Source organism: Rhinichthys klamathensis, unplaced genomic scaffold (assembly GCF_029890125.1).
Source record: "Rhinichthys klamathensis goyatoka isolate OS25496 unplaced genomic scaffold, OSU_Roscu_1.1 h1tg000256l_1, whole genome shotgun sequence".
In the NCBI taxonomy this organism is placed as follows: domain Eukaryota; kingdom Metazoa; phylum Chordata; class Actinopteri; order Cypriniformes; family Leuciscidae; genus Rhinichthys; species Rhinichthys klamathensis.
The window spans coordinates 1673639-1688461 of record NW_026606778.1 but is presented as its reverse complement, the minus strand read 5'-3'; the positions used below and the strand labels follow the sequence as shown (position 1 = coordinate 1688461).

General features: G+C 37.9%; 1 protein-coding gene across 1 annotated transcript in view; it reads left to right on the top strand.

Annotated features, from left to right (window-relative positions):
- The window catches only part of tdp1 (tyrosyl-DNA phosphodiesterase 1), a 37016-nt gene that overhangs the window by 6405 nt on the left and 15788 nt on the right, over positions 1-14823 (top strand). Inside the window, exons 7-13 of the mRNA XM_056267218.1 lie at positions 3039-3131; positions 9953-10123; positions 11778-11856; positions 12356-12541; positions 13787-13835; positions 13924-13990; positions 14593-14700. Coding sequence (XP_056123193.1) covers positions 3039-3131; positions 9953-10123; positions 11778-11856; positions 12356-12541; positions 13787-13835; positions 13924-13990; positions 14593-14700 — 753 coding nt within the window. The remainder of the gene's footprint in view (positions 1-3038; positions 3132-9952; positions 10124-11777; positions 11857-12355; positions 12542-13786; positions 13836-13923; positions 13991-14592; positions 14701-14823) is intronic.

The following is a 14823-nucleotide window of genomic DNA, read 5'->3' as shown; positions in this document are numbered from 1 at the left end:
CACATTTTTCAATGATTCTCAAACGAATTGTCCGATGATTCAGTCTCTTTCCAAATCCCTCCTTTCCACGAGCCTGCTCTGCTCTGATTGGCCAGACGGCCCAGTCTGGTGTGATTGGTCTACTGCTTACAGCGCTTGTCGGAAGCTAAACACCCATTACCATAACTGAACTTCAGCTCTGGAGGCGTCCTCAGTGATTACACACTGTAAAGACAGTAACTACGACGTCGATTTTACCAAATCAATCTGAGCGCGAGTCCGATAATGAAACATTGGAAGAACTAGTTATTCAACCTGAATCTCCATCACGAGGACAGCTCGAGCAGGACGTTTCTCAGTGATACACTACTCAGTTTGAGGAACATTATGAGATGTTGCAGCTGTAATTCCTCACCATCAGCGTTAAAGGGGTCATATAATGCCATTTTTGTACAAGCTAATATGATTCTTTAGGGTCTAAATTAAAAGTTTGTAATATACTTTAATTAAAAATTCTCATTAGTATTGTAAGAAAACACTTATTTTACCTGGTCAAAAACAGCTCTGTTTTCAGCACGCCGTTTCAGTGCATATGACTTTAAATGATAATGAGCTTTGCTCACCCCGCCTATCTGTTCTGCGCATACACCGTTTGTAACACAATAACACAATAACCATAACGCGTTGTTCATTAAACGTGGGATTATGAATTATATTGAGAACGTTGTACATAGAAAACATGCTGTAATGTACCCTGAGTGTAAACCGACGCATTCATCGTGAAGCGTGCAGCTGGGCGATTTGCAAAGATTAATATAAATATTAATATAAAGATTAATAAAACGTTACACTCACTTTAGTTCTTCTGAAGGTTCAGCAGGAAGACGAATAGGTTCCGATCCTTTATTCAGGTGCAGCTTCTCAGCAAAACCAGCTTTACACTGACCCTCGTTTATAAAGCAGTCCACTGAGAAATGATTCGGCAAACATGAAAGCATTGACGTTGCTCGTGGGGAATATTCCCTTCGAAAACAAACTCAGCCACTGCGTCTTCAGCGGTTCGGATTTAGGAACATTAAAATGACTGCTGTGTTCGTTATTACACCCAAGAACAGAACACCACAATCGCTTAGACGCCATTCTGCTCATAGACAGTGCTCCAGCATATCAACAATGACCGCGCCGATCCGCGAGGACTATGATTGACAGGACGAGCGAGGGCGGGTCTGTGTTGAATCACTGCTGTCAATCAACAATCGCGGGAGGGGCGTCCGTTTTATTGACGTCACAAAAACGAACGGCTCAATTTGAGGCAGGGGAAAACATATAAGGAGATTAAAACAAAAACACTGGATGGATTTTTATCATTATATGATGGTTGTGTACAGGCACTGCCAACACACATTTCAGTACAATCAACTTGTAAAAGTGCATGTACCATTATATGACCCCTTTAACAAATGTATGTCCATCAACAAACCGATATTTCTAATTTATTGTGGTGCACGTGTGAACTGTATTAATAATAGTGCATACAATAGCCGAATGACTGATGTAACATTAACGTGAGTTAGCCGGAGAACTACACAATATAGCTGTGGGCATTAGGCAAATGTGTTACCCAGTGACGTGTAGCCGTCACGGAAGTAAGATTTCGAATTCCTGACGACTCGTTTAGGCGGTTCAGAGTCGATTCTTTCTTTTCAATTCAAATTTCAATTCAAATTTATTTGTATAGCGCTTTTCACAATACATATTGTTTCAAAGCAGCTTTACAGAAAGTGCATTTCAGAAATGTACATAGAAGAATATACGGAAACAATATACGGAAACTTTTGAGAAACAATAACTTTATTTAACGTGTGCTTTTTCGTTTTCATAACTTTGCAGATAGCTGCATTACACATTGCATGAAAGGGAATATCCGAAAAAGCATAATAGGGGCAACTTTAAATACGGTCTGAAAATCTACAGAGAGGTTTGGAAATTTGAGTCTGGAAAAGTATAGAATTTTGAAACGGAAAATGTGTAGGAACCCTGTATATAGCACATTTCATACACTATGGCAATTCAAAGTGCTTTACATAGAAAGGAATAAAAATAATCACAAAATAAAAGCAAGGAAAATTAAAACAGTTATTCAAAATGCTTTACATAGAAAGGAATTAAAATATCACACTATGGCAATTCAAAGTGCTTTGCATAGAAAATAAGCACAAAATAAAAGCAAGTGGACATTAAAAACATTTATAAAATAACTAGAGTAAAATGAAGAATTAGCGAAGTAGTAAAAAGATGATTCATAGAATAAACTTCTCATCTGGCAAAACACCGGTGTATCTTATTTTGCATATGGTTTTACTTACACTGTCTGTGGTGTTTATTCGGCGCGCCTAAGAATTCCATTGGACGTCTCCGATGGACCCGATTTCCCCCTAAAATCGGACAGGAGGAGCTCTAGGACTGACCTCGGGGTTCACTGCCCCATCAGTCCGCACTCCAAAAAAAAACATTTGTTCGGAAGCTCTAGGAATGGAGTCGATCCAATCCGCACCCCACAGAACCTCAAGTTTAATTAACACATCCAACTCACTACTCCACTACAGACCCAGGTCATTAGCATTGTTTCATCTTTCAATTTCCCCAATTAAGTGGTTTATGTTTCTCTCTTACCCAATTCACAGTGCCATTTGAGTTCAGTTTAGAATCAAAAGGAAGAATACAGTGCAGTCAGTCGGACGTACAGTGGATACAGTTATAAAAAGAATTAAAAGAGATAAACTGGCAAAACACTGGTGTGTCATATTTTGTACAGCTGCTTGTTATACTGTGAGATTATCCCATGTGGATTGTGCTGTGTCTGTGGTGATCTTTTGACGTGGCTAAAAAATCTATTTGACGTCTCCAATAGACCCGATTTTTCCCTAAAATCGGACTGGAGGAGCTCTATGACTGACTCCTTGGGTTCACTTCCCCATCATAAAGAGATAAAGAGATTAAAACAAATGAATGTCATTATGTAAGATAAATTGTATTTAAGTTGTAGTTGCTTTTTGCAGGAAAATGATGCTGCTTTGGTACGAGGAGGGATTCAGAGTCATCATTCTTACCTCAAACCTCATCCGAGCCGATTGGTACCAGAAGACACAAGGGTAAGACGAGCTAAATGCACAATCGCACAAGATCTTTCCAGGCTCATGAATAAATGTTTAGAATGGAAATGTTATAGCTGATGGTGCTGTCAATTTAGAAATGAGCTGCTTATGTTGTGCTCTTTTTTTTAAGTTGCTCATTTTCCGAGTGCAACAACATTTGTTTCATTCCTGAAATGGAAGTTGTGCATTCACTAATGATGCGTTTGTCTGTTGCTATGACAACACAATGTGCAGACACTTAGGCCCCATCCACACTACTGCGTTTTAGTTTAGAAACGGATAATTAAAACGAATACGATCTCCGTCCACACCAGCGTTTTAGCTGCGTATTAGAATTGATCTCCGTCCACATTAAAACGACTGAAATCGCGGATCACGTGACCATTCACCAACACTGGGCATGCGCGTGCCGGTGTAAACACAACTTCATTGATAAAATTATCCCACCATGCTCTGGGTTATCCCCAAACCGACGCTCCATGTACGGTCAACGCCGCCGCTGCACACGGGAATTGTCACAGATCGCTCGAATAATAGCTTGACTCCGGCGCATGTAGGCAGTTATAGCGTTGTAAAATGCAGAATTTACTTGTACAACAGCTGCTAGCAAAGATATAAGCCATGACTGATGACACCCAATCACAGAGCCGAGCGGTAGCCTCTACTACGTCATCGTTTCTAAAGTCCTCCGTTTTGACCCGTCTACACTAAAACGCCCTCCGGAGATTCAAAACGAAAAACGGATCGGCAGCATTTCTAAACTTCTCCGTTTTGGGTCTCCGTTTTTGCCGTTTTAGTGTGGACGGGAGGTGCAAACGTAGTAAAAGGTCTCCGTTAGGGATGCACGATGATATCGGGACAACATCGGTATTCGGCCGATAAAAGCTTAAAATGACCATCATCGGCATCGGCCGATATGAATATTTCTGCCGATGAGTCTTGCCGATAGGGTGGCGTGTTTCCTATGCGCACGTGACGACCGTGAACGAAGCATGAGCGCCAGCAACTTAAACTTCCAACTAGGGGTGTGCCGTGCGTCTCACGGTTTTTGATCGTGGGCGATTAAAATGTCTCCACTATCTGCTTTTGAAGAAAAATCATAGTATCGTGCATTCTATCAGTTCAATTCTGGCGCCTTCATCTCAACATACTGTACAACGCGACGTACATTCACATCACATCACATGTAAACGCAGAGGTAGAGTTACACTCACGGGACACCGCAACCGCAATTCACAAAAGTTCATTGTTTGCATGTGCGTCAAAGTCTTGCTAGGTAAACATGTCATTCACGTGCTGATGCGCTGTTCTAACATCCGCTTTTCTGAGCGCGTTACACCCGACGCTCACAGGAACTAAAAGCCTGTCACAGAGTCTGCATACTGGACTAATCTTTCGAGTCTTATTGCGCTGATACTGTCAAATACACACACGGTTTACATAAACAAAGTTGGTTATGTCTAAAGTGAAAGCAAACAGAGAAAATCTGCTTGTCAAATGCGTGTATATTAGACGCGTCGCGTTACTCGCGTGCAGTTCTTAAAGAGACAGTTATAATATTCTGCCGCTTGTCTTTAAAGAGATACTGCACCCAGAAATAAAAATTCTGTCTATCTAATGTTGTTTCAAACCTGGATTCATTTCTTTCTTGTGCTTAAATATACTATGGAAGTCACTGGAGTACAGCAACTGTTTGGTTAGCCACATTCTTCCAAATAACTTTTATAATTTCAACAGAAGAAAGAAACTTGAGAGAGTAAATGATGACAATTTAAATTTTTGGGAGAACTATCCCGTTAATGTTAATAAAACAACAAAACAGAGGAAATCACTCACTGCTCTTGACTGAGAACATTAATAGAAGCTTTAATAAGCTTTTTTTTGCACTTAAAAAAAATACAAATATATCGGTATCGGTATCGGCATCGGGCAAAATTAGTTTGAAAATATCGGCATATCGAATATCGGCCAAAATCCTATATCGTGCATCCCTAGTCTCCGTTTTTAAACGAAACCGCAGTAGTGTGGACGGGGCCTTAGAGTAAATTGTAATTAAGCTGATGTATCCTAAATTGGAGCGTTGAGCTCTATAAATCTGAATAAACCAATCGTGTTGTTATAGACTCCTCTCTGACCTGAAATGGTCTGTTTAAATTAGCTACATGGAATATTTGCTTAAATTAAGCAGCGTTTTATGAAAGCTATCCATTAATACATATGTTTTCCATGGTGTCATATTCATTCTAAGGCAGGTCAGAGCGATGCCCAATGAATTAGCAATTGCTTTTAGTTATTGGGCACGATTTTATTAGCGGTGTATCAGGAACAGAATACCATAAGGAGACAAAAGCTCGAGAGTCATAGTGTAAGGCTGGCAGTTAGGTTATCACCCACACTAGGCTGTGGATTAGTGAGAAGCAAATGAAATCTCTAAATTGAGCAATTAATATTTAAACCTTCTGGCATACATATATTCAGGCAATCTGGCATAGTATATTAGCACATTTACTCAACCTGTACTGCAAGATCAGTATTAGTTCACACAGAGGACATTAAAAAGTGTTGGAGCCATGGCCTAGTGGATAGTACACATGCTGTGCCACGTTGTACTGTGGGGTTTTTACAGACGATGTCAATCCAGCTTGACGTTTCCTAGTGGACCCTTCACAGACTGTTTTAAAAAATGTAACATAGATTTATAACACTGTATTTGTGTTATATTACCTTGGCAGTGAATTACAAAAACAAATTTGCTGCGAGGGTATTTAACAGCTGAGGGAATGACGGCAAATTTTACATCATTCTCTCTTCTGACTGCTGTAATCAATCTCACAATATTGTTTCCCTCTTTTGGAAAGTCGCGTAAATGCTATAATGTATTTTTTCTTTTGCTATTGAAGCAAATGGGAATACAAGAAATAGTTTTTGCTGTAATCTCCCGTTCACCACTACACAGAAGCTTACACAACTATGACGACTTCCGCTTCTGAGAACCCCGGAAATGTAAAAAAAGTTCCATACCGCTTCCACCTATTCTATTCATCATTTCTTCTCCTCAGAGACTCTAAAAATAAAAGTGGGGAAAATAAAGTGTAGCCAGAAGTGGAAATGTTTGACAGATTAGAAAAGTGTAGAAAATGGCCACATTTTCTAAATTTGATAGAATCTGTTCTGTGGTTATAATTTGATTGTTCAAAAATTACCACTATTGACTTTCTTATTGTGTTTTTTGTATTATTGTGAACAGTAGTCACATTAAATTAATTAAAAAAGGCATCCTTGCTGAATAAAATATTAATTTCTTACAAAAAAAATTAGCTAACCCCAGACTATTAAATAGTAGTGTAAAATGGTGTGACAAACAGTTCACATTTACTTTACTCACAGTTGAACCATTGTTGTTTTTTGTTTTGTTTTTTCATCAAAAATGACAGTAAATTTGGGCATATGTCCTCAAAAATTCCATGTGCACCTATTTTTGTGAAGTCTGGAAAATTGTGCTGGGAGTACCGGTATATAGATCAATTAGAGTTAGACATTATAGGCCACAGTTGAAAATGTATTGGCACTGAGCACAAAACGATTAAAAAAATAATAATTCTAGCCCATAATGTTATGGCTCTATTAACAAAAATGTAAATGTGCTGCTTATAGCGCCACCTAGTGTCAGAATGATCTGTTTCTGTGTGTGCCTGAGTAATGAGCTTATGATTAGAGGGCTGCATTGGGATCGCAAATCTTGCGGGAGCGGGTGGTTTTACTTTTGTTGCAGGTGGGAGTGGGCGGTCAAAAATATAGCGCGGGTCCCGGGATTTGGTGCGTAACAAGAATGGAATCAACAAATTAAGTTGAGAAGAAGATTAAAGCGGCTTGAATGGTGGAAGTTCAACAGAGAGTGCTTTCCTGCGCTCTCAAACTTTTATGTTTGACTTTTAATGTTTTTAGTGTTATTTATTTTATTTTTGCTATGTTAATTAGCTAAATAAACACCTGTGATATCTGTGAGATTAAAATGTTCTATTTTTTTTTTTAAATTCATTTAAAGATTGTGTCTTGTCAGGTTACAGAGTTTAACTGTTATCTTTAGGTGTTTGTGTTGATATGGATATGTTTAAATATGCTCCGCTAGTTGTGAGAAGTTTTATAAGGCTAATAATTAATTAGCCTAATGTGTTTGTCATGTGTGGTGCTTTACTTTAGCGTTACTTTATCTTATGGTCAGTTTAATTAGACGCAATGTTTTATGTATGTTATTCTGAACGTTTAGCATAGCCCTAACGTTTGTAAATGTATCACAATCTCTACAAGCTGTGACAGAATGTTTGCGGGTGCAGGCAGGAGTGGATAAAGACATTGCATGTGCTGTCGGGAGTGGAACACGCATGTTGCGGGAGAGGGCGATAATGGTCAGACATTTGGCAGGAGTGGGATTAAGAAAACAGTCCCACGCATGGGCTCTAGTTGGGATTATGGTTGAGAGATCTGATTTTCTCATGAAAATTGCAAAGCTTCTAAACAGCAACAATCCTTTTCATAACTCAGCTGTTTGAATTGGCTGGGTAAATGCTGGATGCCGTTACATAAGACCAGAGTTTTTCTTCAATGTTATGCAGAATTCCTCGCGCATATTCACTTCGCCAACCTGTCTTCATCAGCTTCAGTCTGCAGCAAAGCACAAAGAATATCATTACAGGTCTGATGTGTCTCCTCATCTGTCTGACCCCAGGTATTCCTTAGATAGTGCAGCCCAAGCCATATTCTGATTATTATTCACACAGACGAAGGTCTCTTCCTCTCAAGTCTCTTCTGAAGTTTATTGAAATGGCTCCAATTTGAATCCGTATTGATTTGTTCTCTTTTGATTTGTCTCAGGGGAATATGCTATAACCAGTCTGTCAAGACAAGTCTCCACACTCCTCCAATCATGAGATATTGAATTTCTCTAAGAGAAGTCTAGAACGTTGAGGTCTTTTTCAGGTTGACGTATGTGTCCACTTTTAGAATGCAGAAGCCTTAATAGTACGAAAGGGTCTCCATCAAATGTTAGTATAAAAATGTCAATTAGCAATAAATTATTAAGAAACTGAACTATTGCATCAATGGATTTTTATGACCCCATTTTTTTTTTTTTTTTTGTCGAATGAAAACGTAATTTTCACAACCCATGTTTATCTTTGTCTTTTTGTTCACTGGAAATTTTATGGAGTGACTTATTTATGCATTTACAGCATTGCTTGTTGCGATGCTTCTTTTGTTACCTTTAACCATTTTTAATGTGAGTTTCCAGTCTGGATTGAATGTGATGTAAAAAAAAGAAAGAAAAAAAAAGATACAAAATAATATCAGGTAATATCTTGTTATTGAGTTGTCCTTGCAGGATGCGTACAGAAACAAACCTGTATAGTCTGATTCCAAAACAAATGACTCTTGTGAGCAGATTCTTTTAATGAATAGTTTGAAAATATGTTTTAAATTAGTCTGACAAATCCTACTGAACAGAATGTCAAAGTGCCATTTTTGTACAAGCTAATATGATTCTTTAGGGTCTAAATTAAAAGTTTGTAATATACTTTAATTAAAAATTCTCATTAGTATTGTAAGAAAACACTTATTTTACCTGGTCAAAAACAGCTCTGTTTTCAGCACGCCGTTTCAGTGCATATGACTTTAAATGATAATGAGCTTTGCTCACCCCACCTCTCTGTTCTGCGCATACACCGTTTGTAACACAATAACCACGCGTTGTTCATTATAAACGTGGGATTATGAATTATATTGAGAACGTTGTACATAGAAAACATGCTGTAATGTACCCTGAGTGTAAACCGACGCATTCATCGTGAAGCGTGCAGCTGGCGATTTGCAAAGATTATATAAATATTAATATAAAGATTAATAAAACGTTACACTCACTTTAGTTCTTCTGAAGGTTCAGCAGGAAGACGAATAGGTACCGATCCTTTATTCAGGTGCAGCTTCTCAGCAAAACCAGCTTTACACTGACCCTCGTTTATAAAGCAGTCCACTGAGAAATGATTCGGCAAACATGAGAGCATTGACGTTGCTCGTGGAGAATATTCCCTTCGAAAACAAACTCAGCCACTGCGTCTTCAGCGGTTCGGATTTAGGAACATTAAAATGACTGCTGTGTTCGTTATTACACCCAAGAACAGAACACCACAATCGCTTAGACGCCATTCTGCTCATAGACAGTGCTCCAGCATATCAACAATGACCGCGCCGATCCGCGCGGACTATGATTGACAGGACGAGCGAGGGCGGGTCTGTGTTGAATCACTGTTGTCAATCAACAATCGCGGGAGGGGCGTCCGTTTTATTGACGTCACAAAAACGAACGGCTCAATTTGAGGCAGGGGAAAACATATAAGGAGATTAAAACAAAAACACTGGATGGATTTTTATCATTATATGATGGTTGTGTACAGGCACTGCCAACACACATTTCAGTACAATCAACTTGTAAAAGTGCATGTACCATTATATGACCCCTTTAACATCTGACTCACTTACCGAAATGCAAGTTATCAGTGATGTCTGTATCAACATGAAGCAAGTTTTGTGCATCAATTTGAGTTTTTCTCTAACTTTGTTATAATTACCCATTGGGATTAAAGCCATCTGACTTTGAACAGGGTATATTTATATATCACGTAACACAAGCAAACCAATTAATGGCATACCTTAGTCACCACCACAGGATCTGACAATCTTGTGCATTAACTTTTTAACATTTTATTAATTCACGTCCTTTCCATTGGCTTCATTAGTAAAATATGCTGCATGTTTCTCTATGACAGGATGTGGATGAGTCCTCTTTACCCCAGGTTACCGGAGGGAAGTCCGGGTACAGCAGGGGAGTCTCCCACCAACTTCAAAAGAGACCTGCTGGATTACCTGGAAGCATACCGGGCACCAGAGCTTGCCGAGTGGATTGACCGCATCAAACAGCATGATCTGTCAGAAACCAGGTGAGAATCTTTACAAATAAAAGAGCCATATTTGAATTAGAAAGATAGTGTGGTATCAGACTTGCATGGAGACCTGACTGATTGCTAAAGGTATCCACAATGGTGCTTGTTCAGGCAGGCAGCCACCATTCATTTAGAGACCATCTGGCTGACATGTAAGTCATCAAAAATCTTGTATAATTGTATTTGATACAAAACTAACTTGACTAAATCAAGTGAAAAAACTTTGAAAATAGTTTCAGTTATGACTGAAACTGTTTTGTAGTATTTAATTTTCTCCTTAGGGAAATGGATTTTTAATGAAAACTTATAAACTATTAAAGACAGATCTATAAGAAGACCAACTGTAACTATCAGAGGCTGTTAATCGATAGTCTGTGCGTTTATTAGTTATCAATTTGCATTATTTCAGCTTATTTTTTAAATAATACTTATTTTTATTATACTTACGTTTATTTAAATTATATTTTACTTATATTTTATTTATAAATAAATATATTATTAAAACACTTAAATTGGCATACATTTAAATTGACACCTGCCATGGTGTTTCTTATTAATCAGATGTGTCCTCAGCCGATGCGCTGTACTGTTTAGTCAAGTCAAGTCATTTATTATTGTCATGTGTACAAGTTACCAAGGCAAGTACAATGAAAATCTTACTTGAATGCTACTCTACAGACTATAGACAGACCAAATACAATAAACCTCACTGCTATATAAACAAAACAAATACAGAAATTACCAAATGATTGCCATATGACAATAAGAAAGTCAGTGACAAAATAAATAAGATAATAAGTGACATAAGACAATAGAGTGACAAAGTGTACGGTACTTTAAAGGTGAAGTATGTAGTTTCTGCAACATTAGTGCCACCTAGCGGAATTACAAAAATACAGCATATTTTGCAAACGCCCCTTTCGCATTAGCGCCTGACTCAACTCAAACACAACTCAGCAGCTTTTACTGTTGCTTTTAAAGGCATGTCTCAACAGGTAAATGTAGGCTACATTCAATAAAAGTTCAAACATATTAGGAATACTTTTAGCTCTGTTGCTATGTGTCATCAGAGTAAGTAAGCAACTGTGTAGCGAACGCGAGCTTCTCGCTTAATAAACACATCCTATGTATCTGCACCAGGGGCACTTTTGACATGACGCACCACCCAGCATACCAGGTTAAAGAAGTCACCACTCACCACTGCTATAACTCCTGAATAAAAGTATTAATAATAAAAAAAAAACATTCTACTGACCCCAACATTTTTTATGGTAGAGTACAAGTTAAAACATCTATAAAAAAAATTGTAAATAAATAAGAAATGTGTTTAGACTTTATAAGAATATCTGTCCATCCAAATGTAATTGGTTTTTCACAGACATGACACAGAAATCAAATCCAACTACGCAGTTCTTCTCATGATTATCTAGTTTATTTGCTTTTTAATGTCTAAAAAACTCTGCATATCTGTCAAAGTTTGTTTCCACTAATATGACATGGTTAATATTCTGATTGGTTGTGTGAAACAGACACAAATCCCACCTGCCACATCATTTAAGGGGTGATTAAAATAATATCTGAATTAATAATAATTAAAACAAATATATTAGTTTTAATACACATAACATCTTATGTATGTTGTCTTGTATAGAGTATATCTAATTGGTTCAAGTCCAGGAAGATATCAAGGACCTGCGATGGAGAAGTGGGGCCATCTACGATTGCGAAAAGTAATGTTTTTTTACTCATTTGTTTGTCTGGTTGTTTTTCCTTCAATGGTTCCTCTCTGCCCTAGACATAAGAATGATTGATGTTCATGAAAAGGCATTGTACGCCTACTGGATGCCTTTGAGATGTACTCTCAATTATTTTATTGAGGGAATTCACATAACAGGCAGAGCCAGGTGTTGGATTGGTCTTGGCAAGATTCAGAAACTGAGCTGGGAGAAATGAGTTTCCGTATTTCATCTGAAATGAAGTCACACTGAACTCTGTTCATTTTGTGAACGCTGCTTTGATATGAATGACTGACTCACAGAGCAGACTCTTAACAGCTTCATAAGACTCATGCTACATCAATAGATCTCAACTGGGGGGTCGTGAACCAAACATAGGTCACACAGCTGTTTTGAAAAGATTGCTGACAGTGCTAATGCACATAACAACAAATATGCCAGATGCAAATATTGACATAGTTTGACATGCACTTATTGGTTTTGTTTCTCTCAGTTGCTCAGCGAGCATACACAGCCTGTGCTGAACGAAGAGCGATGGCACGTGATTGGCCAGTTCTCCAGTATCGGCTCCATGGGTCTTGATAAGACTAAATGGTTGGCAGCTGAGTTCCAGCGTACTCTGACCACGCTGGGTAAAGCAGGGAAATCATTTGTCAGTCCAGAAACACAGATGCTCCTGGTGAGTGTTTATCTATCAGGATAAATGAGCCCTCAATTGTGTTTCCATTTTAATTAGGTTAGAATCAAGGAGGGATGCCGGAGCGCACATGTGCGTCTGCCTTTTTCTGCATGTACCTGAACACACAGGCAACTGCTTTCAGTGTATAATTCTTCTGAGCTATGAAATTTGATGACATCCCATGTGTTTAATTAGCAATTAATATTCATAGCGTGTTCTCATTTGCTATACTTGAATTCCAATTTTACAAAAAGGGAAACATTTCCATGTCTCTCTTGCCACAAGCTGTTAGAGAAAATAGTTACAAGAATAATTCTCATCCATCCTTTTATTTGCATAACAATATCTGCTCAGATGCATCAGACAAAAATCAATCTTCTCCATCTATTGTTAAATGTCAGTTGAAAAGTCAAGGCACCACGCAAAGAGTCTTCAGCACAGAGAAAGACGTCAGATAGTACCATTAGGCCTTAAATGGCACTGTGTCATCTCTAAAGACCTAAGGCTCTTCAGTTCAATTCCGTTTCTGTTAAGTAGGCGTGAAATTATTCAGAAATACTAAATGTAGACATATAAAGGACACATACGCACAAAGCTACTCTTCTATTGAGATCACATTTGTATTGTATGACTAATACAGACCAGTTCTTTAGTGTTTTATAGGGTCAAGAGGGATGGATGGATGGATAGATGTCTTCTGCTCGCCACTTTATTTGTAATATTGGGAAATAAATATTATTACAATTTATAATAACTAGTAATAATAATATGTTTTAAAATTTATTCCTGTGATGGCAAAGCTGAATTTTCAGCATCATTACTCCAGTCTTCAGTGTCACATGATCCTTCAGAAATCATTCTAATATGCTGATTTGCTACTCAAGAAACATTTCTGATTATTATCAATTTTGAAAACCGTTGTGTTGCTTAATTTTATTTATTTGTTTTCAGAAACTATGATAATGTTTTACAGTATTTTTTCATTAATAAAAAGTTCAAAAGAACAGCAATTACTTGAAATAGATTTTTTTTAACAATGGATTTCTTTACTGTCACTTTTAGATCAATTGAATCTATCCTTGCTGAATAAAAGTATTAATTTCTTTTTAGAAAAAAAAAATCTCAGTGAACCTAAATTTTTGAACTGTAGTTTCGAATAAATAGATTGATCTATCAATAATTTAAGTTGAATAAACTGTCAAATTTAATTAATTTTAAGAGTCCTTAAAACAGTGTCATTTCTAGGTTTACCCGTCTGTGGAAAATGTGAGAACCAGTTTGGAGGGGTACCCAGGTATCATTTGTTCTTTTATTCTGAAATGAAGAAGAATCCTCCAAAGTCATTATATAACAACTGACTTTTCTTGTTCTTATCCCTGCAGCTGGGGGATCTTTACCCTACAGCATACAAACGGCACAAAAACAGCTCTGGCTTCACTCGTACTTCCAGTAAGTACTCCTTCCTCTGTGGGGGGTAAAAACACATTTTGACAATATACTCATCAGTATTCAGCCTAAAATGTCCCTTTTTAAATGTTACCATAAATATTCTCCTGAAAAGGCTCCTCAGCAACGCTATAGACATTGTGATCCAAACAGCTGCCTTTCCCAAGAGTTGTCTGACCCTTAAATTGCTCCTTAGAAATTTCAATTGGGTTCTTATCCCATCACTCCCAACATTTTAACACATTATCACCATAAATAAGCTATTTTACTAGTGGCCTCAATTTTGCTAAGTGATCATAGATGGGCCTATTGCGATTTAGATTCAATCTCAGTCCCCCTCTGGAGTGCACACTACACTTATACTCAGTATATTTAAATGAGTCCATGTAGACTTCTGTATTCATGCCTGAACGCTGACAGCAATCAGACAGAAAGCTCTCCTCTTTGTCTGCACAGTATGCCCTAAAACATCATCTCTCTCCACCTGGAAATGGCGTGAAATGCTTCTTTCGGTATTCTTGCACTTAGAAAAGATATATCAGCTGGTGTTTCTCCGTTTTCTTTCTCTCCCTCCCTTTCTTTCTCAATCTCTCTCCCCTAAACAGTGGCTGGCATGCTGATGTTACTGGTAGGAGCAATGCGATGCCCCACATTAAAACCTACATGAGAGTTTCACCGGACTTCACACAGCTGGCCTGGTTCCTTGTCACAAGGTTAGAATTATCAAGTATCTTGCACGGTAAATTAAATTAACTTTTGCCTGTTTGACAGGCCTCATCTGATCAGTTAGAAATGATATCGCTACCCAGGTCACAACAGGCTGAAGGAGATCTGTT